At 35.5% G+C, this 12,839-nt stretch overlaps 2 protein-coding genes across 2 annotated transcripts in view; one reads left to right on the top strand and one right to left on the bottom strand.

The window, feature by feature from the left end:
- Positions 1-635: 635 nt before the first annotated feature.
- Positions 636-4,163, bottom strand: LOC134846373 (rho GTPase-activating protein 32-like). Its single transcript, XM_063863693.1, has 2 exons — positions 2,828-4,163; positions 636-2,199 (listed from the first exon to the last, which is right to left on the bottom strand). The coding sequence occupies exons 1-2, from the start codon at positions 3,539-3,541 to the stop codon at positions 799-801; spliced, it is 2,115 nt and encodes a 704-aa protein (XP_063719763.1). The 5' UTR covers positions 3,542-4,163; the 3' UTR covers positions 636-798.
- A 5,642-nt stretch (positions 4,164-9,805) lies between these two features.
- Positions 9,806-12,839, top strand: part of LOC134846372 (laminin subunit beta-1-like) — a 47,487-nt gene continuing 44,453 nt past the window's right edge. The window contains exons 1-5 of the mRNA XM_063863692.1: positions 9,806-10,508; positions 10,928-11,196; positions 11,539-11,707; positions 12,104-12,319; positions 12,450-12,641. Of these exons, the coding sequence (XP_063719762.1) occupies positions 10,199-10,508; positions 10,928-11,196; positions 11,539-11,707; positions 12,104-12,319; positions 12,450-12,641 (1,156 nt within the window). The 5' untranslated portion in view covers positions 9,806-10,198. The remainder of the gene's footprint in view (positions 10,509-10,927; positions 11,197-11,538; positions 11,708-12,103; positions 12,320-12,449; positions 12,642-12,839) is intronic.

The following is a 12,839-nucleotide window of genomic DNA, read 5'->3' as shown; positions in this document are numbered from 1 at the left end:
ATTTATAAAAACTATTCAGAAATTTCTGTTTTTTAAAATCTGTTTTCCAAAAAAAAGTTGGAAATTTTTGCTTAAAACTAAATGTGGTCGACGCTTTTTGTGTTATTTTCTCAACATACGTGAATTCTTGTTTCTCCGAAAGCTTAAACTGGCGAGGCATTTTGTTTTAAGTTGTTTGTTAGAATTTTTCCACTTTTTGTTTCGACTTTTTCCACGCACTCTGGTAGCACTATTAATTATCAGAATGGTTGTTTATTATGTCATTTTTAATCCCTTCCAGAAAATCTAAACTTTATTTTTGTGTCTAGAAAACACGACTTGAAATTTCTTGCATTCTAGTCTTTATTTGACGGAGTAAACGAGCGAGTAATAATTGAGATAAGAAAATCGGCTATTTAGTTTTAAAAAACTTGAAAAGGCAATTTTAAAAATAAATTTGGTCGCAACTGGCTGTACTTTCGAATCTTTATGGAAATGTGAATTGTGTACTTGGTGTTTTACTTAGATTGTGTAGAATTTTTATTAAAAAATTTTTTCAACAGGGTTTGGCCTCGATTGGGTGTATCTTTGCCGTAATACTTTGGGGACTAACGGTAGTATAAATTGGTTCTCTCTTATTCCATGAAAAATGTGGGCAGAATTTAAGGCTCAGAATGTTATTCGGATAAAGTAATGAAGTATAAGCGTATAATTTTTATGTTAAATAAACATCTGATGATTCATAATCATCGAATTTTAGTGCGATATAAAATAAGCATTTCAATTATATGAGCTGTTTTTGTAGTTTTTGTTTACTTGTCAAAACTGATGAACTGACAATCCTCGTCCTATGACAGAAACCGAAGCAGTTCCGCTGTCTTCGCTATTCGACGAGTTCCTAGCCGAGGAGTTCGGTCGAAGTACTGGTGGTTCGGGACCACTATATTCCATTCCAGCTTCAGGGGTAACAGCTGTCACCTGATGACGAGTTTTATTTACAGGAATAACTGATATGGGGCATGCTTCGCCTTCGGTTCCTGATACGTCACCACGCTGCTTGTTTTTGGCACCAATTATGTTCTCTTTGTCGTCCCCAAGCATCTGACCAGAGTCTGTTCCGTCGTCTTCGTCGGCTTCAGGGATCTCATTTGAATTTTCAGCAAGATGCAAGCTATTTGATCTCCTGCGCTGAGTAGAAGAAAGTTTTCCAGAAACCGAATCCGTTGTCATTCTTCGAGACATATCTGGTGAAAACGACTTCTTTTTGCCTTCGACTGTCGTCAAGTCGCACTCCGTGTTACTTCGGAACATATTCCCATCCTGCCCGATTAATTTCATTTTAACAGTTCGTTTCGCCTTTAAGAACTTGTCAATATTCTGTACCGCTTTTTTGTATCCGAAGATTTGAGGGACTAGCTTGATCAAATCGGCAATAATGTCGCCGTCTTGGCAAACGTTAGCCTTCATCAATGCAATAGCATCTAGGTCTGATGATGGCATCAGTGTTTCCGGTGTTTTGTGTCTGACCAAATTACTTGTCCAGATTCTAGCCAGGTTTTCTCCATTCATGTTTGTGATATGATCTTCTTTTGAAAGCTCATGCAAATGAGTCATTAGAAGCTTCAGAGTATTCCAATGGTCTTGCGGAAGACCTTGAAGTGCCTCGATATAAGCTTCTTTCCGACTGTCCAGGTCTCTATTTGCAAGTCGACTTTTTTCGCATTTTTGGAAAACGTCGGCAAGAATCAGAGGATCTTTAAGAGCGCGAAAGAACTGCTTGAGGTAAGACGCGACGCAATAGCGATCATTTTTGATCTCAGAATAAGCAATCAACTCGTCCGCAGACACTCGTAGCTTACCTCTCGAGAATAACTTTTGAAGCAACTCGACGTTTATGATGCTTCCCGGTTTTCTGTAAACTCCGCTGACAATTCCGTACTTGTTGATAAAGTTGACACATACCTCGACTATCCAAGGAGTCCGTTCTTGCTCTTCGATATAGTGGCTTAGAGGTTGGAGAGCCGGAAGGTCTTTGAGGATCTTCTTACGTCGCAGTTCCTCCTGATTCGGTCGTTTTTCGAGGAGTTCCTTAAGGGTAACTATTTTTTTCCCGTGCCTTTTTGCTACCTCGCTCACTCGAGGTGCGAATGAATCGAGCAGTTCTTGAGTGTCTCCATCGGTGGCGAGGAGTTTAATGCAGTCGAAGGGGAAGTATCCGACCTGAACAAAACCATCTTTATAATCAATATTTCGAATTCATGTTTTATTGTGAATTGATCGCGATTAACTTCATTTTAACAGGTTAAGTGCTGTATGTATTAGAGCAATACTTTCCACAGTTTTTAACTTTTCTTCGGGAAATGCAACTGAGTTATCCATAAAGCAAAAGTTTTTGGTTTTTGTGGTCAAAAATTCAAGTGTTAAAAGACAATTATTTGATATCTAAATAGCCTAGCAAAAAATATCTTCTATGCAGGAACGAGTGAAAACCTAATTTGAACAGATCTTATGTTATTACTCTCCGTCGTAGCCGATAAATTGTCTTAAATAGGGTCGGGTCTAGGCTGTATGCGAAAGCGCGATTTTTTTCAACTTATTTTTTTAAACTAATTTTCTGAGGTCCCCTAATACACTAGATATTCCCACAAGTGAATCAAAAATTTCAACGCTGTGGTCAAAATTTTAAAAAAAAATCAGAGGCCGATAACGACGTTTTTAGGCGTTTTTTGGCCACTAAAATCTTCCTCTTAAAAAATAGTTTATATTGGCGAGCCCCTGACGAAATGTAAAGTGTTCACGTGCGACCCTTAGTTTGGCTGGTGGTAAAAATTATCATTAAATTACTAACATCGAATTTGTTCTTTCCATACCACCATCCAGACTCCGAGGGCTTGCATATCTTGAGCACAGTGATCGGATCTCCAGGCTTCATCGACAACTCATTCTGACACTGCGACATGTACTCCTTCACGCACTGACCAGTGTACAGTCCCGGCTGGTTGATGTCCTTCTGGATCACTGTAATCTGGCGCCCCATATTATCCAGACAAAACCAGTTCAGAACCTCGTTACACATTAAAGTACTCTCCGGGCTCTCTTTGATTAGAGTGTTCAACCGTGATATGTAATTCGCAAACGCGTCTCGTAAGCCGACGTAAGAAACGGATTCTTCGAAGTTGGGATTCGGAAGATTCTGTATATTTTCAAGTTGGGTGAAATCTCGACGCTGAAGCAATCCTCTGACCTTCGGAATGTTGTCAGTACATGTATGTACATGGTTGTCAAGTTCAGCAAAATCTTCGTAGTTCCTTAGAAGTGTAAAACACGGCGCTTGTTCGCCGGGATTCGCAAGAAGAGGGAAAACTCTGATTCGGAAGTTAAATATTTTCCTATCGTATATAATTTTTGTAACAGGTTGATGGGATTTGTCTAGCTCGATTGATATTGGCGTTAAATCTACCTTGTCATAAATGTGGTGTCCTTGAACCAGAAAAATTTCGCCCAGGTTTGATTTGGATTTGTGGCTACCCTTGTGAGACGCTTTTTTAGTCAATGCTGACATGGTGAAATTCCGGAAAATACTGAAAATGTACGGAAAAAACTGATTTTCTAAAAGCTTTGAGTCTGTGATTACCAAAGTTTTATTACTGCGGCAACAAATTATTCGAATGAACAGATATTTAATTTATGTAAACTTAATTTCAATTAGGGATGAATTATTAATTTATTATAAGACTAATAAACTACGTTAATTAATAGGTAACAATAATTTTGGGAATTAGAATCGAGAAAATTTGAGTGCAACAATTCTGCCACAATGGTGCCTCATTAGAAGTAATAAATCAGTACCGTTTACTTAGTAATAATTTCTTGTATAATTTGAGCCCAGAGCTTGGGTTCAAAAGAATTCTCTACGTGGGTTTCGAATTAGGAGGCAAAACTAACAAAAGAGGCTAGCTGTTTTCTTGAAAGAACGCTGTTTGAAAGAGTAACTTTAGTTCTGAAGTAAAGACAAGATTGAACAATGATGTTATTTCTCTGACTCGGTAATTTGCTAAGCTCAAACGTCTAAAGAGCCTCGAACATATTGTCTTGCAATGGTACGTTTTGCAATGTTGGCCGTCTTACCATAACCAATTCAAAAGCTTAAGCAAATAATCAGTCCAAAGCAAAATATACTGCTTACGTTAACTTTTTGCATGTACTTTCTGTTGTGTTTAAACATATTACGACTGTAGTTTGATAGTTTTTGGCAAATAATCGATGAATCAGTTTCTTTAAAAAAGTAACATTTTTATTTTAATATATTACTAACTGTTCGCAAGTTAGTGCAGTACCGTTTATGGTCGCTGAATTTCTCGTTTCGATAGCCTGCGAAATATCCAATTGTGGCAGCTGATACGTCCAACCAAATAAATTTTGTTGGAACCTTCAAATCTTCTGATGCTCAAACATTAGACTTCAAATAAAAAAGTAATTAAAATTTGAGGGAGTGCTAGAAAAAATGCAAATGTCAAATTTCAATCTAGTCCCTGTAAAAAAACACAGCAAGCAAACTTCTTGCAGCTATTATAATAAGTTTAGCAATATAAATAAGTGTCTTCAGGCCTTTGACAAATACTACAATGTTTACTCAACGATTCCATTGCCTTTTAGTACAGTTTGCATTTATCATAATTTTAGCAGTCTCATATCTGTTATGCTTAGCCCTGCTCGAAAATGTTCTAATAACTAACTGCCTTGTCGCACACATAGGTTGAGCAGATGATTTTTTTTTCAGAAAAATGTTATGTTTTTTTTTAACAATTCCTCGCCTTAAGTTATTTTTACAAGTTGCAATTAACTGTTATTATCCAAGTTTCTCAGAAGTGGAGGAAAAATCGATTGTGCTATGTTGATTGAGCCTTTTTATTCGCAATTTTTCTATTTTTAAAAGAAATTTTAATAGAAAAAATATACGGGTGCAAAAGCAAACAAGAATAGCCGGTTACTGTGCGAGTGTCATTCAAACTAGTGTCATTTTATGCGATGAAAATCTGAACTAAAAATATAGAAATAAGGAAAACATAAAAAAAGCAATTTACAAAAAAAAATTTTGAACTGTCGTTCGCATCACAACAGAAAAAAATTTAAACATGCTACTCGATCCATTCTGATGAATAACGTAGTACCTGATTTTACGTGGAAAAAAAACGGAGCATTTTGTGAATTGTAAGCGGATTCCGCAGCCGAAAATCTTATTTTTCGCGGAAACGTCAACATTACTAGTGTAATTAGTTACGTCTCTATATTAGTTCATACTAGATAAAATCACAATTTCAGGATGAGGTGCACACCATCGAACTAAGGTATAAATTTCAGGATTTCAGATGAAACCCATGATTTAGCTGCTGGATATCTATATTGAGTTTCAGGATGTCGGATGAAGTGGTGTTTTATCAAAAGAGAGTTTCAAGATATGGGAAGCATTGATTCTGATATTGTATCAGAGGTTTTAACCTGCAGCTCAACGTTGACCCATTGTACAATTTTTAACGCGAACGTTAATATTGATGTTGCTTCTTCGCTTTTTTTCCCATATTGGGTCCTTCAAATCGGATTGGGTCCTTCAAATCGCTTTTTTTCCCATATTGGGTCCCAGATTGGAAATCAAATCTAGTATTAGCTATTATTTGTTCGTCTTCATGCACGAACTTAGAATCTGCGGAATCCTTCTACGTTTTGCGGAAACCGCTTACATTTGCGTAATCCTGAACAACTGGCTCAAATGGCTGGTTGCAGAACGTCCAACCAAACCAATGTTTTATGGTTCAGTCCAATTAAATGCAAAGTAGTTATCATTCAATTGTAGTTATGGTTCATGTTTTATGGTTCTGTCCAATTAAATGCAAAGTAGACATCATTCTATAGTAGTTAAACTTATTAGGGATTGCTGCAATGTAAAATTTCAAAAATTTTTCGATTTCCTAATATAATTAAAATCAAGCTACCAGAAATAAAAAAACAAGTTGTTTAAAATCATTAATTAAAATGCGAAATTTTGGTTTCGCATGAGCCTGAAAGTGAGTAAAAATTGACCCAGACAAAATGTTCAAAAAGGTTGAAAGTTTGTAGAAACTAGAATAAAAGTTTTGAAATAAATTTTTCTAGAAAATTCCAATGTGTTAAATTTTCTAAGAGATTTACCTGCATCGAAACTTCATGGGTAATAATCGATTATAATGGATTTTTGTTGACTAAAATGTTGTCTATATAATCGATTATCATGTCAAATTTAGACCACGTAATCGATTTTCAATTGATTATAATCGATTATTTTGGAAAAATTTAAATCCATTATAATATTTAAATATTCCCCCAATTTAAATATTCCCCCATTTAATTATTTATTTCTTTGCATATTCATCCTGAAAAAATTTTAAAAAAAATATTTTGAGTCTCCGGAATCTAGCGGAATTTTTTGTTTCAAAAGTTTTTTCATATCCCATTAGATTCAGAAAATTTCGCTCTACAATTAGGTATGCAGCTGAAAACATCTGGGTCGAGATGGGCAGAAAAAAAATGGTAAATGGTTTTAACAAACAAAAAAGATTTTTTCAAAAATTTATAGGATGCATAATTCAAGCCCCCCAGTAAAGTAGAATTCAAATTTTATGATTTTAACAAGTCTTCTTAGTTTGCGAAAGCATTTACCATACTAGCTGCCAGCCTCGACCAAAAAAGTCAAGTAATAGTTTCTATATTAACGTTCCAGGGTATAATGTAAACGTTCCAGCGCTGGGTATAATATATACGTTCCAGGGCAGGGTAAAATAATATAAAATTACGAAGGATTACTACTCACATTTTGTCATGTTTGGGGCTATTTGCGTTTAAAAGTCAATTTGAGGTCGATTAATTTCAAAAAAAATTTCTAAAATTAAAAAAAAATTGTCAAAAAAACTTATGAAAAATATATTGAAGAGAATTTAATCCAAATTAGGCAACTGACCTTGGTAACAGTTTTTCTGAAAATTTAAAAGAAGAAGTTCGCAATTATAATCGATTATAATTGATTAAAAATGGATTATTTTGCTTCAAAAACGAGTTTCATTTTCTTTCAAAAATAATCGATTATAATTGATTATAATCGATTATATTCGGATTTTATTGCTTAGAAAAATAGTATCATTATAATCCATTTTTAATCAATTATAATCGATTTTTTTTGTAATTTTATTGAGACTGTCAACAAAAATCCAATATAATCGATTATTATCCATGAAACTTCAGTGCGGGTAGACCTATAAGTTTTGTTGGCAAATACTAACAATTTTGCAAAGTCTTTCGGATTTTTGCTTTTAAATTTTGATTGGTTTCTGTGTTATTGTTTGTGACTTTTGTTCCCAGGAAGGGGGTTGTTTTCTTGCTTGTATAATTAACTCGTCAACAGTTTGTTCTTAAATTATGAGAAAGAGAGTGGCAATTTTTGTGTTAAACGGTGCAAAAAAAAACATATAATTCTTGTGTCAATTTCTCTGGAATTATTTTAGACACGGATGAAAACAATCTTACAAAATTGGCTGGGTTGACTTTTAAGAAATTTTGTTACGAAATGCTTTTGGTCAATCGCCCAAAAATATTTCTCCAATGAAGCGTTTTCATTGGCGAGTGGATGTCTTACAAGACCTACTGGCTCGAGTTGAGACTTACACTTGCGATTAGTTCGGAATACGCTTGCGATCTAATCGGAATGTGCTCCATTTCAGAATTATTCAAATTTAGCTACAGGGTGGGTACCAGTTACTACTGGTTTATGCTATAACTAGAACTCAAACCATTGTGTCTATAATGATACAGCTTCGACACTAATTTTCTGCTAATAAGTATTCAACTTCATGGATGTCGACTTAAGCTATGTCGGTTTAGTTTTCAATTTGGGAAATCCACTTTGCACCCGCTATTTTTATAGCTAACATGGACTCTATTTGAGTGTTACATGCAACTTTTTTCAATATGACTTTCTTGACGAGCATTTTTGGCTGAGTTTCAGCTAATCGCCTGTCGACTTTTTTCTTCAGTCGGCTCATTGATGGATTTTTTCGTTTAAAAGTTCGGCCTTATTGTTGATAATGAAAAAACTAAATAAATGTTTTTTTTTAAGTTTTTTTCTTCGGTTTTTTCACTTGCTGTGTCAATTGTAACCTTATTCGAAATTCTGTTTGCTAATTTTACCGCATCGTACCGTTACCGAGTTTCAGAATCAATTATATTAATAAAACGTTGTCTAAAAAATTATCATTGCAATCCATTATTGTTGCGAGTTAAGACCATGAAAAAATTTTATTGTCATCATAACCAATTACTTTCGTAAAAACACATACCATTAAAACCCATTATGTTTGATTACAATGAATTATAATCTCTACTTACAAAACTTTCATCAATTCTTGGTTTTTTCACAGTCTAATTGAATCCTAAACCTACTCAATTTTATAACGCTCGTTCAGCAAAAAAAAAACGAGAAAGTTTTATGAGAAAAATTGTTAGCCGAAAATTTGAAAGAAAGATCAGCGTATTTTAGAGCAAATCAAATCTCATTTTATGAATAACGTATATCAAGTCAAAAGCAACATTAGAGTTTTGAATATACTACACTGTGTTTGAGATTTTTAGAACAAATCACGAAAAACTAATTATAACCAATTTTATTTGATTATAACCAATTTAAATGTTTTTTTTTTAATTCTATTCAATTTTAATCGATTAAAAAGTATTAAATTTGAATTTATAGAATTTGACAACATAACTCCAGCATAATTGATTTTTATTCATAAAATTCTGCTACAGACTTCTAGCATAGTTCGCAAAAAAACGACTTCACTCTGAAAAAAGAGTTTTTCCATATTGAAGTAGTTCAAAAATTCTGTGCTGCTTGAATTGCAACCGTTTATCCGTGTTTTATTTCAGTTTTGCTATTTACAAGTGTGTTTAATAATGAATTAATAATATGTATAATATTCTATTATACTACGAATATACATAAGTATACATAAATATACCATAAACATAGGATATATATAAATAATCTACTATTATTAATATTAAAACTTTTCACAATCAACTTCAAGCAATCTTTGATCTGTCAAAAATTCAGCCATGTATCTTAATTCGTTGTATGAAAACGTCACAAACGGAGACTTGTTTGCTCATTTGCTCAGTTGAGTGAAAAAAAAATCCACGTCTGTACCACGTGAACCACGAGACTTACGTTTCTACTTCTAAATTTTAAACGATTACTCACTCAAATTTAGTCCAAGTAACAAAACTTTTCAGCCGTTTTATCTCGAGAATAGTTAAATGTTTCTACCTTTTTTATTCTTGCTCCAAAAAACGGCTGTAATATAATGATATGGCTCGGCTAAAACTGGCGCTTCTTTGTGGTACATGATATTGGGCGGATAATAAACACCCAGATCCAAAGTTCCTCGTTCTGTAATGGTAACAAAAATCTGAGCCTTCATTGGGAAATCGACGTCCAACTCGAAAATCTGGATTTAAAAACTGTGTTGAATCAACTTCATAGAATTGATCTTTAGTCCGGGAGTCCAATGTTGAAAACTCTGGACTTTTTTGAACCCTTGTCTGAAAATTCTATTAGCTACGGTTTTAAGTTTCCACAGCTCTTATGTTTCTGACTGGCAATTCGTGCATACTAAGTAATCATTGCTCTCATACATAGTCTGTTGCATATCACATGTAGTTTTTGGAACCCGTGTCATTGGCATGAATTCTTTACCTTCATATTTCTTTGCCAGTTGAATCTAAAGAAGCGTGTATTTCTAGTACCTGCAAGAGAAGCCTGTTTCACCAACTAATAACCAAGGGTGCGGAATAATACAAGCTTACTTTGTTTTAGCTGAAACTCCCAGGCAAATTACACGTGAAATGTTTCCCACTATTGCACACAATTTAGGACACCAACGTTTCAATCCACGTGTTTGCATTCGTAATGTTTTGTAGTTAGAAGAAACGCTTCAGAAACTGAAACGTTTCAAAAACTTGTGGAGAAAAATCTCTTTAATTTAGTTCTATTCTAAGACAAATATACTTATATTGACCTCAAACATTTTAGCTTTTTTATTCATTTTTTTCTCTAAATTAATTTATTTTATTCAATTTTTCCTTTTTATTTTGACAAAATTTGAAGACGTTTGACTTTGATTCATTAACAATAACTATGCTAAAAGCTCTTGTGTTAGCCTGTTATTTTTTGCAATTTTCGGTTATCACGCCTTTAGACCCTGGCGATCTGCTGGTTGGAAGAGAGCGACAACTAAGAGCATCTTCAACGTGTGGTTTAGACGGGCCTTCAACCTACTGTGTGCAAGATCCGACAGCAGCATTTGCGGCTAGGGTCGATTGTTTCACATGTGACTCTCGACTCCCGTATGGGGACGATGACGCAGAACAGACTCATTTGATAGAAAATGTGGTCAGCTCAGATCAGAATTTTTTGAGGAAGCCTTACTGGTGGCAATCACAAACAGGTTAGTTTTTGAAAAACACTTCGTTATTTTAAAGCTTGAGATCCTTAAAAAAAACGAAAAAAAAGCAGAAGTAAATTATATAATTTGGTGTATTGCAATCCTATTTGATGGCCAATTGTTATCTCGGAAGAAGCTTGCCGTAGTCTTGGAAAACAGTACGTATATCTAGCCATGATCTTATAAGACTTCTGCGAGGTACAGATCATCTTACAAGATCCAATAAGATAAACCTTTATCATCAATTGGTAACAGTTCTCTTCCTAATATTTTATGAAAATACGCCAAAAAACGCTCCAATAGCAAAACCCGAGCTCTATACTTAAAAAAATTTGGAACTAAATTTTGGGGATCCTCGTCGAAAATGATGGTACCTATTAAAACTTTCAATCGCACGATGGAATGATAATTAATTTTTTCAGACGTGGAAAAAGTGGACATCGAGTTAGACTTGGAATCGACATTTGACCTTGAGTCTGTCTCTGTGACCTTCAAGTTCCTCCGACCCCACTCGATGGTGATTGAGAAGTCCTCCTCGGACGACGGAGAGGGGGACTTGTGGGTGCCTCTGCAGTACTACTCCCACGACTGCTTCAGAGTGTTCCCCACTGTGCCCAATTTGATATCGAGGAAGGAGGGGGAGGCTTATTGCGAGCAGAGTTACCAGGACATGACTGACGTCAAAGAACCAGTCAGTTCATCAGACGGAGTTCAAAAAATCCGTTCAAGCCATTCAAGTTTTGAGCTGAAAACCATTTTAAATTTATGAATTCGATGTCGGAACCCGCTCAAACCTTTTAAGCTTTGAGTGAAATCTCACTCACAATCCGAAATGAAAAAATCTGGTGCTTTCGCCCTTTTTTTCATTCTGTGCTTAGAGCTCTCTAACATCCCCATAAAAACCCTGCTGACTCATAATATTGTGGTTAATCAGCTAAAATTTCATTTTACCTTAAACGAATTTTGTTTACTGTTTTTGTGTTGATGCCAAAAATGACTATTTTTAAACAAAAACTGACTTTTTTTGCTTAAGGTAGTGTTCAAAATGGAGGATCTCATTGGTGGATTGAGCAGCCAATCAGAATTAGCCAAAGAGCTCAGACTGGTGACCAATATCCGGATCCGACTGGTGAAATTTCATGCTCTTCCTTCAAACCCACAAGCTGACCCAGCTGATGAACGAGCCAGATATTTCTATTCCAGTCAGTCTAATTCAGATGTTTTGTTTTAATATATTACATTACAATATGTTACAGTTTGACCGCTGGGGCGTAGGATCATAACTTGGTCTATTTGGGGAGGGGAGGGGTTTTGGGAGGGGGAAGGGGGTTGAAGGTAATGTTAAGTTGATCCATTATACCTCCCCTCTCACCCTCCCTCTTCACCTCATTACAAATGATGGCACATTTTAAGAAGATACGTAAAATAGTTTTTTTTTGTTAAAAACTTTGTGAAATAATTTGAGACTTTTTTTTTGAAAGAATTTTACCTGGAATTTAAAAACATATATACAAAAATCAATAATGAATTGATAGAAAAACTCTTTTTTTGGGTAATTTGTAAACCAGTCTAAAAAGCAATTGGTGTTCTGCTTTCAGTTTCTCAATTAGAAGTTCGTGGAAATTGTTTCTGCAACGGGCACGCTTCCAAGTGCATCCCCAAGAACCCGTACGAAGGCTACGAAACCGGAAAAGTGTACGGGGTCTGTCAGTGCGACCATTTCACAGAGGGAACCAACTGTGAGAGGTGCATGCCCATGTACAATGCACTCATGTGGCAGCCATGGAGTCAAAACAACCAATTCGAATGCAGAGGTTACCAGTTCAAATCCCACTGTGGTCGGAACTTTCTGTGCTTTTTGCACAGCCACCTGCAGCTCTAGTTCCATTTGTAATTTCAGAGAAAGGTTTTGGAGTCAATTTAGACTGCAATGCTTCGTTTTAGAGTGCAAATGCAACAATCACGCGAGCCTGTGTCGCTTCAACCAGACCCAGTTTGACCTTGACCCCAGGGCGAGCGATGGGGGTCAGTGCGTGAACTGTGATGATGAGACGGAGGGGTCCCACTGTGACAGATGTAGAGTGGGTTATCATCTGCAGCTGGGAAGACAAATATCGGACCGATTCCCCTGCAGAAGTGAGTAGAGTGGAGGGCTCTTTTTTCTTTCCTTTTGTTTCTGCATCTGTGAGATTTTACAAACATTGGTTTGGTCGCCTAAACTGTGAATCTTGGTAAATTAGCTAATCAAAACATTCCAATTGTTTTTTTTTCGGGCTTGGTTTTATATGCCAAACACTGTTAAGCCACAGCGTAAAAACTCTAGATATACTCGAA

The sequence above is a fragment of the Symsagittifera roscoffensis genome, chromosome 5 (genome assembly GCF_963678635.1).
Source record: "Symsagittifera roscoffensis chromosome 5, txSymRosc1.1, whole genome shotgun sequence".
Lineage (NCBI taxonomy): Eukaryota > Metazoa > Xenacoelomorpha > Acoela > Convolutidae > Symsagittifera > Symsagittifera roscoffensis.
This window is presented reverse-complemented; position numbering and strand designations above follow the sequence as displayed.